At 42.6% G+C, this 15,185-nt stretch overlaps 1 protein-coding gene across 4 annotated transcripts in view; it reads right to left on the bottom strand.

The window, feature by feature from the left end:
- The window catches only part of EDA (ectodysplasin A), a 407,563-nt gene that overhangs the window by 21,446 nt on the left and 370,932 nt on the right, over positions 1 to 15,185 (bottom strand). For all 4 annotated transcript variants that reach the window (XM_029607277.1, XM_029607276.1, XM_029607275.1 and 1 more), the window contains exons 5-6: positions 14,116 to 14,150; positions 1,389 to 1,440 (exon numbers count right to left, since the gene is read on the bottom strand). In XM_029607277.1, coding sequence (XP_029463137.1) covers positions 1,389 to 1,440; positions 14,116 to 14,150 — 87 coding nt within the window. The remainder of the gene's footprint in view (positions 1 to 1,388; positions 1,441 to 14,115; positions 14,151 to 15,185) is intronic.

Consider the following 15,185-nt stretch of genomic DNA (forward strand, 5'->3'; position numbering starts at 1 on the left):
CTGTACTTTGTGTGCTTTTTCATGTAAAATCTTTTATTATAAAAATGCATAGTTTGAAATTGTGTGTGGAGAGGGCTGAGATAGGGGGAAGGCTGGGCACAAAGCTGTAAGATTAACTTAGGGTGCCTAATACCCTGGCACTGACCCTAATTAGTAATAGAAGACAAATTTACAGCCAAATTTTAAATCCTCCCTGCACGCAAAAAATGGATTATACGCGGGTAGCCGAGCCATTGCTGCTGTACCGGGGAAGGGATCGCCAGCGCGTGCATGTTGCTACTGCGCAATAAAATAAAAACAAAGAAAGGTAGGATAAAGGGTGTAGAGGGTAGAGAGGAGAGGGTAAGGGAGGTTAGGTAGGGGAGTAGGGAACTGGGAAGAGGGATCATCGCGTCGCCGTGCGTAAATTAAAAATGTAGCCCCTCCGCGCACGCGCGCCCACAGATGTTAAACTCCGCCTCGCATGTGCGCGCGCCCCTCACATTTCGTAACGCGCGGACGCACGCGTGTTATAAAATAGCCGCATCCATGTGTGCGTGCCGGGAAGCGCGTGCACGTGGACACGCGCGCGTAAGTTTAAAAATCTACCCCTAAATGTTTAAAAAAAAAAAACCAAAACAAAACAGAATGAGGAGGGACCAGCCCACTAATTGTTTGCAGAGGGATGTAGAAAGGTTAGCACTGGCCCTGCATGGCGGCGCCCTGTGGTGATGCGCTGGCGGGGTTCCCATCCTTCTTAGAGAAGAGACCCCGAGCGGTGGTGCCGTGTGGTGATGCGCTGGCCAATGATGAAGGACCACAGGGGAGACAACACTGAATGCTTTGTGCAAGGAAGTTGTGGAATATAAGATTTTTATCAATAAATAAAAAATTGGGCCCCCGGCGCCGTAGATCCTCGCTGCGTCTCTGCTCCTTTGGCTTTTCTTTGACTGACTTCTCATAGAACTATTGTAACACTGTGCGGTTTATCTTACTTGGAACTACTGATGTAAAAAAAATAGACCTGTGTCCCTTTATCCTATTTGTAAGACTAGGAAAGTAAACCTGCCTGCCGTAACATGCTTTGAGCTCTAGCTGGAAAAGCGTGATACCCATAAATAATGATGAATAATAAGTGACAAGATTCTCACACTGTACATGTGAGGGATGCAAAAGTCTAGGCATCCAGAAATCTGTAAATGTTAAAACAAATGTCTCTCTCTCTCTAGTATTATATACATTTCTGGATGCCTAGACTTTAGTTAACGAAGCCTGTTTAAAGTAATCTTAGTTATGGCATAGGCAACACTGGAGAGAGCAGCACTTGTGAACACCACCATTGCATACTGCATTAAGTCCCCCACCAAGAAAGCTCCTCTATTGCAAATGCACTTGCTAATCACTCTTACCATTTTTGACTTGAATTGCAGAACCCTGGCCCTGGAGATGAACCACAGCTGGCTGCAAGTAAAAAAAATAATCAAAAATTAAAAGCATTCAAACCTACATGAAAACGAAGTGGCCTATCTGTAACACAGTAGCACAATCAGTCACACAAGTGGGTGAATTGGCGGCTTTTCAGGGCATGTGTGGGACTTTCCACACAGCAGCTGCCGCCTAGGAGCCCTCAATCTTACTCAGAAGCTTTTTAGAAGCAGGCTGTCTTCCAAGATGAGGTGGGTGGCTATGTGTGGCTCATTACCTGTTACAGGTAAGCAACTTAGTTTACTCCGGTGATAAGCAGGCATAATCATTCACGTAAGTGGAACTCCTACCTAAGGGCTGCATTCATATAAAAGAAAACCAGAAAAAAAATAACAGGAAGCAAACTGTCAACAGGAGGTGAACATGTTTCTTGTTGAAAAGATATTTGTGTATTGTATACTTTTTGTTTTGGAAGGCAACTCGGGGAGGATAGAGTTGGGTTCTATTGCATGAAGAGACCCTGAAGGATACACTGATTAAATTTACTGTTGTGTCAGGAGTCGGTATCTCAGCTCTAATGGGATGTGAACGCACGGTCTGAACTCCACATCACAGCCTTGCAAATCTAAACAGAGGCCCGCCTCAGATGGGCCACAGGCACTGCCATGGCTCTGATATTATGAACTTTGACCCGTCCTTCAAATGTTAGACCTGCCTGGGCATAACAGAAGGAAAGATGCATTCTGTTGCAATTAGAAGCTGCATGTTTTGATTACAGAGATACCAGTTTTGTTGGGGTGAAGAGAGTTGTGTGGACTCTGGTGTGCTCCAGGTAGAAGGCAACAGCTCTTTTGTAATCTGAACTATGCAGGGTTTGCTCATCTTTATAAACATTTATTTGTGCTTCATATTTAAATTACCCGCTGTACATCATTCAATATAAAGTGAGTTACAATAAAATTTTAACCAACCTTACACAGAAGCAGCATAATACATTATTTGTATTTATTAAAATTAATCGCCTATGCTAGGCACTAAGCGATATACGAACATACATACAATAATCACAAAACGTCAAACAAAAATGTTACAACTAAAACAAATAATTCAAAGCACCCCACTGCTTCTTCAACTCCATTTTCCCCTCCCTTTCCCCTCAACCTTCCCTTAATCACAGAAATAAAAATAAGAAATAAGAAGAGCAGCCTGGGAAAGAACACTGGCAAAATGACTAACAAAGATGCAAGAACACCACCACCTTGAGCAGGAATATGGGGATAAGTGCGCAGCACCAGCCCATTACAATAAAATTTAGTATAAGATAGAGATGTCGCTAGGACCTGGCGCGCTAGGACCTGGCGCACTCATAATCTGCAGGATGATGTAACTGTCACCAAAAATATGACTTTCCAGATCAGGTACTTCAGCCCAAAGGAAGCCAGAGGCTTACAGGTTGCTCTCATCAGCTGGGTAAGACCCACACTGTCACCTTGCCTCCCCCATGGACAGAATCTGCCTTGAGAACCAACTGAGGCTACTCAGTTCACCACCAGTGTCTTACTGCCTTCTCTCTCCAGGACCAGCTGCCATGCCTCCCGCGAGGGCTTGCCCCGCCCAGCCACTGACATCAAGGCACGCGGGATAAAGGCACGTGCCAGACGCCACAGGCGCCATGCAGTGCGTGCCGAAAGGGCGCACCAAAGGGGAATGCCCCCTCAGTGCACCCCTTTGTGCACTATTTGGGCACCCATGATTCACAATCACATATTTCATCAAAAAAGTGATATCATTACCTTTAGACATACACTGTCTGTGAGTAATAATGGAAACTTCCTGCATTACTGTAATAACAAAACATGGAAAATATGGGAACAGACCGGCTTTTCAAAAATTAAAAAGATATAGAACATCCAATATCATTACTTTCAACCCAATCTACAGTATTTTCTTACAGCAGCTTTATCGTTAATCTTGATAAATGCTCAATCCTTAACTAAGAAAATCCCGGTTTTGAATGACATATTGACTGAAAAAATCACCTGATGTTTGTTGCATTACAGAGACCTGGTTTAAAGATTCAGATTTAGTTACAATTAACCAACTCTCAAAACATCAATACGACATTTTTTTCTATACCTAGAATTAAGAAAAAAAAGGTGGAGGTATTTTGTTGATTACGAATAAGAAATTTAAACTGGTCAGACAACATTTTGAAAGTTCCTTTCCTTTTGAAATTGGTTTAAGGGTAATTATTTACAAATGTGTTTAATTTATGCTCCTCCAAGCTTATAACTGCTCCCCTCTTATAGAATTTCGACTGACAAGATGTCTCAAGACATACCAGCCATAGTACTTGGGGATTTTAGTTTACACACAGATGTAAAACAGTTATCTGGTGCATGTGAAAACTTTTTAGATACCATAACGGCAATCAGTCTAAAACAAGTAGTAGATCAACCCACCCATAAGGCGGGACCATACCTTAGACCTGATCTTTATAAATCATATTTTTGAAAGCTATTTAATACCCAAATGCACTCCAATACCCTGGTCTGACCATTTTATAATTGAGAATTTTTTAAACATGTAATGCAACTAAAAACATACTTTCTGAACAACCACGTTTTATTGAATTTCGCAAGCCACCCAACCAGGTTGAAATGATTGAGAAGTAACAGATAATATAAATTATAGCAACATTAACACAGCTGTTTCATCATGGGTATCATATACCACTTTGTTAGCTGATAAAATTAGTCCCCTAACAAAAAAAGAAATTTTATTTATTTATTTTTTTGTTTTTATATACCGATCTTCCTACATTAGATGCAAATCAAACCGGTTTTATTTATTTATTTTTTGTTTTTATATACCGATCTTCCTACATTAGATGCAAATCAAACCGGTTTTATTTATTTATTAAACCCACAAAACAAACAAAAAAAAACAAATGCCCCTTGGTACTCTAAGGAACTTAGAGATTTAAAGAAGATTTTATGAAAAAAAGAAAGATGTTGGCGAAAGAATTCTAATTCTGATACCTTAGCATCATACTGTTGCCTACTTACTAAATACAGAACCAAAATTCTCAATGCTAAATGTGAATTCCACACAAAAAGGAATCATGATTTTATGTAGGCGGCCGATTTCGGAGCAGCCTCGGAGGGAACGGAGGCAGGCTGTGCGGCTCTGTGTGCGCAGGCTGCTGATTTTGCGCAGCCTTGCGCGCGCCGACCCCGGATTTTAAAAGATACGCGCGTATGTTTTAAAATACGGCGTACTTTTGTTCGCGCCGGTTGCACTAACAAAAGTACATGCACGCGTACTTTTTTAAAATCTGTCCCATAGTCTTTCACACAAACAGGTTTTCAATCACAAACTTACACATACAGGTTCCCGATCGTAAACTTACATTCATGCTCTCTCTCTCTCACAGGCAGGCTCTCAATCACAGACATGCTCTCTTTCACATATACAGGCTCTCAATCATTTACATACATGCTATCTCACTCACACACATAATCTCAAACACACATGCTTGCTTATTCACTCTTTCTCCCTCCCTCCCTGGAACTAGTAGCAGCAGCCTCCTCCCAACCCTAACCTCCGATGGGAGCAAGGAGTCCCATCGGCTGCGGGGGTTGATGTTCTTTATTTTTCTGCACGCTGCGGTGCTCATTCCTCAGGTCACACCTCGCTTCTGTTCTTCGGGCCGTCGCTGACCACACTAGAATGGTCACTTGTTCCCACGCACGCACCCGCTGCTCACCACTTCCTCTTCCGGGCCGTGGGTGGGGGGGCAGGAAGAAGAGACCATGCCGCTGACTCCAGCTGTTCTGCCGCTTTCCACCCGGGCTGACAGCATTTTAAACCCGGGCGGAGGAGGACCGGGAGCAGCTGTGTCAGCAGGGACCGGGAAGTGTGGCGACACACCAGTTGAGAACCACTGCTTTAGATGTTATTCCAAATAAATACTTAAAAAAAAAAGGTTTCTAATGTTACTGCAAAACCCATAGCAGACATAGTGAATTTATCATTAGAAGAAGGGACACTACCATATATACTAAAGAATGCCATTATTAAACCAATTTTGCAGAATAAATGTTTGGATATTAATCAACCTAAGAATTTTAGGCCAATTTCCAATCTTCCGATTTTATCTAAATTGATAGAGAAAATAGTGCAAAAGTAACTAACAGAATTTCATTGAAGATGAAAACATCTTTTATCCCTCACAATTTGGTTTTCGTCCATCATGTAGTACTGAAACACTTCTATCATCTTTATCTGACACAATCCTTAGAGGAATGGATTCAGGTCAAATGTATTTTTTAGTACTGTTGGATTTCACTGTTGCCTTTGATACAATCTATCATGAAATTTTACTCCACAGGTTACTAGAAATAGGCATTGCAGGAAAACCTTTTAAATTGGTTGAAATCATATCTTAGTAATCATACATACAGTGTCAAAATAGGGAATTCAGTTTCAAAACAAGTGCCGCTTGAAACAGGTGTCCCACAAGGGTCCACACTTTCAGCCACCCATTTTCATTTGTACAAGTTGCCAATACGTAAACTTTTCTGGTTTGGGTTTAACATATTTTATATATGCAGATATCCAATTTGTAGTTCCAATAACACTGAAGTTAAGTGTATATTTTTTCACCATTCAACAACTTTTGATTCATTTAAAACTGGTTCTAAATGAGAACACAGAAATTATACTACTAAGTAATAAACTAAATAATGAACACATCAAGACGAACAAAATTTTGATGATCAACTGTGTAACAGATAATGCTAGAGATTTAGGTGCTGTGATCGATAGTGAATTTAATATGAAAAAAATCAATTTCCAAAACTGTTAGGGAAGGTTTTAACAAATTACATATTTTAAAGAAACTAAAACCTCTTTTACATTTCAGTGATTTTAGAACTGTTTTACAATCCCTTATTTTTTCAAAGCAAGATCATTGCAATGTGCTTTTATTAGGCTTGCCGTCATCATCAACTAGACCACTTCAGTTGCTACAAAATTTGGCAGCCAGAGTTCTAACTGGGTCTAAAAAATTTGACCACATTACCCCAATTTTAAAAGAACTCCATTGGCTCCCTGTGCTTCATTTATAAATCTTTGAACAATAAGAACATTGAATGGTTAAATGCATCATTACACATTCATGTTCCACAAAAATCTTCCATCAGGGAATAAGGGCCTCTTAACAATTCCATCATTAAAAATGGCACGACTCAAAGTACGAGAAAGATCTTTACCATTAGCAGGACTGAAACTATGGAACTCTATGCCAATGGAATTAAGACTAGAAACCAGTTTTTCATCTTAGAATCTCAAAACATGGCTGTTTAGGCAAGCGTTTGAAGATACGAAAGAGCAATATTTAACTTTGCTGGCAGACGTTTGGAGAAGTGAATGAGAATATCTTTAAATGGACTGTAATGGTTATTGCTGGACTTTATTGAGCCTTTTTTCATAGTGTTTGATGTTTTGAATTTTATTTGATTTGATTTTATCTTATGTTTTAGAGGTTATTTATTTTTATGTTAAAGGTGTAATCATCAATGTATTTTATGCTGTATTTAAATTTTGTAATATTTTATCTTGTAAACAGATGTGATTGATCCAGAACACCGGTATATAAAACCAAATAAATAAAATAAATAAATCTCAGGACATAGCGAGAGGCTTGATGCGAGACTGCAATTTCAGCAAGCCCTGCATAAATCCGGTAACTAGAGGCGGTACAGATATGGGGGCTTCCTGCTACACACCAGTGGTAAGCATCACCTGCACTTAGGTCAACCCTAACTGAATAGATTTTCCGACCTGTCTCTGCAAGATGTAGAAACTATTTAAGCTGTTGTTGTGTGGAGAGGAGAAAGGAACTAAGGTCCACTCCCGCACCTTAAATTGCTGTATTTCTTCAGCCCAAGAAGCATTGCATTCAACCACGATCCAGTCCTGGTGCTTTTTGCTGTTGCTAGCAACTACCTTAGCGCTGGGCCCGGATCCCAGGAGAGAGAGAGAGTGAGAGTGAGAGTGAGAGAGAGAAAGAGATTGTGTGTGTATGTGTGTGAGAGAGTGTAAAAGTGTGAGTATGTGTGTAAGGGAAAAGGTTGGAGTGGGCGGTAGGAGGGCCTGGAAAGAATGATCTATCAAGAAGCAAAATGGGAAACGAGAGCAGGGAGGGGATTACCTGGCATTGACTCCCGGCTGTAGTATTTTATTAAAATATTAGAGAGGGTTCAAGGTTTGGCCCCATAGGACCTTTGCAGCTCAGGTGAGAGGCAATCAGTCATGTGTGTATAATTAAATAAAAAAGGGAGGTGAGGGAAAAATTTGAGCCTGTATGCCCCATAATGTGAATTATTTTATTTTGTTTTTAGCAGAAGAGCTACTTAACTGGCTATATTATTTTGAATATAGCTGGTTAACTATAAAGATATCTGGCCACACAAGGCTGGATAACAGCTAGTTACAGTTAAAAATCAGTTAAGTTAGCTGGATAGCTTTGCCATGCCACACCCCCCCTTCCATGCCCTTTTTTTATTCAGCTAAATTATAGTCAGATGACGGCTTATCTGGCTGTAATATAGCTAAATAACTTGTTTGAATATCCCAAAACTTGCCATTTAGATGGATAACCAAGATATCTGTCTAAATGGCTTTTAAATGTCTACTAACAAAGTGCAACTTAATCCGATAGCCAGGAATTTCCACCTAAAGTAACACACATAATAAAGGAAACCTAAAAAAACCCACCAATCTTATTCACTCAATAATCTGTTCAATTCTGATTTTTTTTTAAAAGTATGAGCTTATATATAAAACTTAATAAAGCTTATAATTACGCATCAGCAAGTCTGATGGCGTGCCCTCACAACCGGACCGCTACATCATGTGTGTGAAAAATATATATTTTTTCAAAGTCTTTTTTCCTTTTGCAAATAAAACTTTAACCGTTGGATGTATTATTCACAATTTAGGGTCAATCATATGGATTGTATTAATAAAGATCTAGGCTCAACGGCCCTTGTTTCACATTAAAGCTTCATCAGGAACACCACGATCATATAAGCAACTCTGTTTGAATCTAATTCAATTCAATTCTCTTCATAACACAGACCGAAAAAGTCTCCAATAATGGATTTAGTGGTCCGGGCAGTCCAGTTGTCAGGCACGCCATCAGGCTTGCTGATGCGTAATTATAACCTTTATTAACTTTTATTAAGTTTACACTGTTAAAGCTCATATTGTTAAGTTGAACAGATTGAGTAAATAAGATTGGAGTTTTGGTGTTTCCTTTATTATGTTTTTTTTAATATCTACCCCATGCACCTTGGATTGATATAGAGGTGGGAGCACTGAGAGGAGAGGATCACCTTGCTGGTGCCTGAAAGGAATCAGCAAGTTTTTGCTTGGGAAATTTTCTTTGGGAATATTATTTAGTGTGTTTGTGCTTTTAATAGTCAGTAAGGCAGGGAATAAACTGAAGTTAGACTGTTTGTACTTTTAGTCAGTCAGTAAGGCAGCTAATAAGCAGTAGTTAGTGTGTTTAATTTTAATAGTCTGTAAGGCAGCAGAAGTTAGTGTTTGTATATTAAAAAGAAAAAAAAAAAGGTTGTGTGAATCTGTTGCAATGGACGCCATGGCGACACCCTCTGGCGAGGCAGAAAGGCCTTGGCCTGAGCCATGTTTAGCAGCGCTTCTATGTAGTCCAATTGAGGTGACAGGCTGAATTGGGACTTCGTGTAGTTGAGAACAAACCCTAGTGTCTAACACCTGAATGGTCAAGTGCATGGACCTGACGGCCCCTGCCTGAGGTGTGCTCTTGACCAGCCATTCGTTCAGATATGGGAAGACATGCACTCACAGTCTACAGAGGTGTGCCGCCACATGGCCAGGCATTTTGTTAATACCCATGGGGCAGGCTCGACCCAAACAGCATCACCCGGTCCTGGAACTGCTGTGTTCCTAAGACAAATAGGAGATACTTTCTGTGACCAGGGAAGATCTCGATATGAGTGCATGCATCCTTTAGGGTGAGGGAGCATAGCCAGTCCCCTTTTTGCAAAAAGGGGGATAAAGATGCCCAGGGAAACCATCTTGAACTTTTCTCTTTTTAGAAACTTGTTCAAGGCCCTCAGGTTTAGGATGAGACGGAATCCTCCTGTTCTCTTTGGAATCAGGAAGCACTTGGAGTAGAATCCCCGCCCTCTTAGCCCTGGTGGTATGGGCTTTACCATTCTGACCGTTAAGAGGGAGGAGAGCTCCGGTTGTAGTACTTCCTGATGCACTACAGGGCCCCCAATATGGGCATAGAGGGCAATTTGGCAGGTCACCCAATAGATTTAATTGGTACCCTTGGCGGATGATGGACAAAACCCATACGTCTGAGGTTAAACTGGGCCACTGATTTGCAAAGAACCATAGCCTGACCCGAGGGGTCCATCGCCCCAGGTATGGGTGACTGGCTTACACTCCCTGCGGCCCAGTCAAAACCCCATCCCCAGAGTTGACTGAGTCGGCTGGGGCTTGGAAGCTCTCTGCTGCCTGGGACATTCACACGTCCTGTGTGTGTGTTTGTGTCTGAGAAAGCGTATATGTCTTTGTGGATGTCAGTGTGTATGTACCAATAAAGTTTCTGCAACCTAGAAATCTGTTTGTGACTGAGCTTGTGTGTGTTTGACACTAGTTGGCAGCGTCATTACTTGCAACTGGTTCAACAGCCAGACCAGGAATCCAGGATATATATCTATACGCGATATAAGCAGATGTGTAGGGGCCCAACCAATTTGCATGGATGGAATGGGGGCTGCAGCTCTGCTCACCTGTGGTCTAAAATGTGCTCAACTTATTATTTAGGAAAGTTAAAGTTTATTTTGGAAATATTTTGGCTCATTTCTACTGGATTCCATGTTGACTTAGCATCCTTTTGGGAGCTGTTGATATATATGCTGCAGGGAAAATGCCCGAGGACGTCAGATACCCCATGGGCTGGTTTTGAAAAAATTCTCCAGGCCGATATTTTCCTGCAGTCCACTCCTACAGATTGTAATCTGCTTTAAAAGTGGTTGACTAGTCACAAAAGAAGGAATATAATTCAAAAACTGAATTAAAAAGAAATGTAATACCTGCCTGTCCTCAGAGAATATACCAAGCCAAGAAGAAAAATATTTAATTTCCCACAGAGCTTCGGGAGCTACTACTGGGCACTTAATCTAATACAGATAGGGAGATGCACCACATATTTGCCAACTAGACAATATAAACAATTCTTTAGGGTCCTCAGTGCATCCTGCTGAATTTCCAAGCATTGCTTTCAATATTTTAGTATGCTCGTTTCCTGAAGCAAACATTTTATCAGAATTAGCAGCTGGTATGCAGCATATCTTTGCTAGAGACACTGTCTCTATCAAAGCTCTTAGGTATGAATAAGCAAAACAAGGCTGCAGATTCCTAAAACCAGATGCCCACAGGAAGCTATGATAAATCTAACAAGTGCATGTGATGCACAGTGAAAGGACATCAAACAACTTATGCAGATTCCTAATCTGGAATTTTGGAAATTCTAATCTAGTTCATGCTTGAAAGCAAATCTGTGGATTTTAAGTTATGAAGAAGAAACAAGACACTACAAATGAACTAGCAGATGGAGTAACTTGGTGAGCTGTCCCCCATGTTGTGAAAGTTCTCAATTTAAAGTCTAGTATTAGCTTAGTAGTAACAGTCCGAAGAGATCTACGTCCACGTATATGTAACACTAAATCTTCACAATGGACATGGCTGCTGTGGGTAATGTTCTTTGTTTATAGCTGCAATATTACTGCCACGCTTTTCCGTGAAAGATGCCAGATTGACAATGTTGGAAACTAAATCCTAAACCGATGCCTGGGTCACATACAATACAGGCTATGAAATTCATTAACATACATACAAATCTCCTACTCATGTCTTCAAGGCAATCAACCTGCAATGACTTTCTTTGATCTGCTCTAGACAAAAGTTAGTGGCCTAGCAGTGTGCCAATCTAATGAGCCACCTAATCCCAGGCATTGCTGCCTTGAGGCAGGTCATAGCAAACACATATGAAGTTCTCTTAACAGATTTCCTACCGGCAAGCCTGATATTTGAGGTTTTCATTTTCCCTCAGACCAGCTGGGGGAGGTTTTGTTGTGTCCATCGGTTCCCGACGCCCTCTCTCCACCCTCCTTACCTCTTTGGCGCCTCCCTCTTTGTTCGCGGGAAGATTGGCTGCCGTGGTGTTCTTCTGCCAAAGTCCTCCGGTGTCCCCGGACTGGCTGGACGCTGCAAACCGCCATGCTTCCTGGAGGCCTAGGGGCACGCACGCGGCCCCGAGTGAAGTACCGGCAATGGCGTGAACCTCGGGGGCGTCCCCCGAAGATGACGTCACCCGCGACGGATATATAAGGTCTTAGAATTTGCTAACACATCGAGTTAGCAAGGGAAAGGGTTACTCTACCTAAGCTACTCTGCCTCCTCTGACTTACTAGGGGTACCTGCTCCTCGGGGGCCTCGCTCTCTCCTTTGTTTTTCAGGTGACAGTCTGGAACCGGTACTCGCTCCTCGAGGGCCCTCGTTCCCAGACTTACTTGGTACTCTCTTCTGCCTGGAAATCATCACTGCCAACTACATCAGTGGGTTGCCATCGCTCTCTCTGAGCTTTCCCTGGAACCAGGTACTCGCTCCTCGAGGGCCTATACATTCCAGCTCCTGGGCTTCTATGAGACATTGTGTGAGTGTTACCATCAGGTTCAGTACATGAACTCTGCATAACCTGCCTACTAACTATATTTCAGTTTCTCTACAGCTCAGCCTCCAGGGATCGCTGTTCCAGTATCTGAGGGACTGCAGCCCAGCCGGGCATTCCAGCTCACTACTGCCACCTCTGGTGGTTCAGTATACTGTCTAATAAAAGAACTATCTGTGTGTCTCCTAACTCTGAGCCTGACCGGTGGTCCCTCTCGAGATCTTCCCCCGGGGGCGTGGTCATCTGCCACCTGTCCAAGGATCCACCCACAACTCTCCTAAATAACAGATTGCTAATTCCAAGCAGACTGTTAACTCCGAACAGAACAGGTTTACAGCCTATAAATGACACACATTGAGGGGATATACCAGACTGGGTGTGGGGAAAGGAGGTGAACTTAGATTCAAATCCAAATACTTGGCTGTGGTTGGATCATCTTTGGTCTTAGTGACTTATCTATCTTACACTAAGTTTTATCAATGCAGGGTGGTCTTGTGTACGCACCCTAGGTTCCTGCCTAAGGTGGTGACGGACTTCCATCTTAACCAGCCAACTGTTCTGCCATTATTCTTTTCCAGGCCCCATTCACACCAAGGCGAATGAGCACTGCACAGTTTGAACTGCAAGCGAGCCTTAACCTTCTGTCTGGAGCGGACAGAACCTATAGACAGTCCACCCAACTTATTTCTTTTGATAGGAATAGGTTGGGCGTTGCTGTTGCCAAGCAGACACTACCCAGTTGGCTAGCAGACTGCACCTCCCTCTGTTATGCCCAGGTGGGACTGCATCTTGGGCTCATGTCAAGGCTTATTCTGTCAGAGCTATGGCAGCGTCGATGGCCCACTTGCAAGCAGTTCCTGTGGAGGAGATCTTCAAAGCTGCGATGTGGAGTTCTCTCCACACATTCACAGCTCATTACTGTCTGGATAGAGATGGACAACGCAACGGTAGCCTGTTTGAGGTGTAGAAACCAACTCTCCCACCTAGGGCACATTATTTGGGTTCACGCTATCTCCCCCTCTGTTACCAACAGCACCGGTGGTGTTGTACCCATTGACACCTGGTTGGGTGTCTGTTGGTCCCCTTTTGTGTTGGAGAGCAGCCTGTGGCTAGGGATTCACACATGTGTGAGGACTACTATCCTGCATGTCCTCTGAGAAGCAGAGTTGCTTACCTTTAACAGGTGTTCTCCAAGGACAGCAGGATTTCAGTCCTCACAAAACCCATCCGCCACCCCGCAGAGTTGGGTTTCTCCTATTTTTATTTTAATTATTATTCTATCTTACAAGACTGGAGAGTGATCCCGCATGGACGCGTAGTATAGTGCATGCTGGGCATGCTCAGTATGCCTAGTCAAATTTCTAGAAACTGAGATTAGTTTTCCCCGCATCGGGGCTTCATCTGATGATGTCACCCATGTGTGAGGACTAACATCCTGCTGTCCTCTGAGAACATCTGTTACAGGTAAGCAACTCTGCTTTAGGTTAAACAGTGAGTTTCTTTAATTACTGTCTTAATCAGATTTCATATATGCAGGGCTGGAAATATTTCTGGTGCCAGGGCCGATGCCAGGATTGGGCTCGAACCTGAGTGGAGGAGTCACTGCTGGGGCTAGGCGCTGACCCAGGAGCTTCTACTGGGCCACAGCAGAAAAGTGCAAGTGGGAGAGAAATGCTGGAGGGAGGGGTAGAGAGATAAACCTATCTAAATTTAAAAAAAAAAAAAGAAAAAACCAAATGTAAGAATTTTTTCCCCAGCTCCTAAGAATTTGGCTGGTGCCTACATTTTCTAAAAATGTTTCCAGCTCAGTATATACAGTATGACTGGATATAAGCAGTTCAGTAAGTGGGATAACCTTAAAATTGTAAAATCAAAGATGATGTTGACAGAGCCCCTCCTCACACTCATTCAAAACTAACCTGCGTCTCTCTGGTTCCTGCTTTTTCTGTGGTACCTGCAAAATATAATCACAGTTCATAAGCTTCTCTCTAAAATCTTATCAGAGCAATTCCATTATCCGAAATATAGCACAACTCCTTTCTGGCCTGATAAGGAGGAAACAATTTTCCTTTCTCCCAGAATTAACAGAGGCAAAATCTGGAATGCACATTTAGTATCTGAAAATGGGCGCTCACAAGCATGCAACATCTTGAACAGTATGCTTGGTGGGGAATTGGACCCATCTCCTCTTTATGTAACAATGTTTCTCAATCTTTTGTATACCAGGGACTAGTTAGCTACTTTTCCTAAATTAGGTGGCCCAGTTGCAGCACTGGGGGTCCTCCAGAAAGTGAAATAGTGAGGAGATAGGATATATTCACTTTCTTCCTCTCTGATCTTCAATCTCATGGGTCAGCCCTGCAGTTGGCCTAAGTTATTTATTTTATTTTATTTTTTTTAAGAAGGTAACTGGCCAGTTTAAGAAAACTTAAAAAAAAAAGTTTTCTTTTTAAAAAAATGCCTTCTCTCACTCCTTTCCCTCTCCCAGCCAGCCAGAAGTATTTCCTCAGAAAATTAAAAAATAACCCCTCTCTCTCTGTCAGCCACCAGCTGATCAGTGGAAAAAAAAATCCCTTCCTCTCCCTTTCCCTGAAGATGAATACTAATGAGTTAGGATCTCCTCCACTCTCAGGCCCCCCCCCCCCGCAATGGCTTCCTCTACTTCTGCATGGGAGGTGGGGCCTGACAGCTGAGCAGTTACTGACTTAGTTTCATGTTGCCTCATTGACATTCAGCTACAGCTGTTCCACTTCCAAAGATGAGGTCTGGGGGGGGGGGGGGGGGGGGGGAAAACCCCAACAACGACAAAACCCAGAAGATCCACAGGGCAGGGGAGGAGGGTTAGGAAAAGTCTCTGCTGGTTGTGGTGCAGAATACAGCACCACAGCACCACGTGCAGCTGCAGGGTGGGTCTCGCTTCCTCCAAATGCTGCTGGGCACTAGTGCAAGGCCCACGGAGCGGCGTTTGAGAAACACTGATAGAACGCAC

The sequence above is a fragment of the Rhinatrema bivittatum genome, chromosome 6 (genome assembly GCF_901001135.1).
Source record: "Rhinatrema bivittatum chromosome 6, aRhiBiv1.1, whole genome shotgun sequence".
NCBI classification, from domain to species: Eukaryota; Metazoa; Chordata; class Amphibia; order Gymnophiona; family Rhinatrematidae; genus Rhinatrema; species Rhinatrema bivittatum.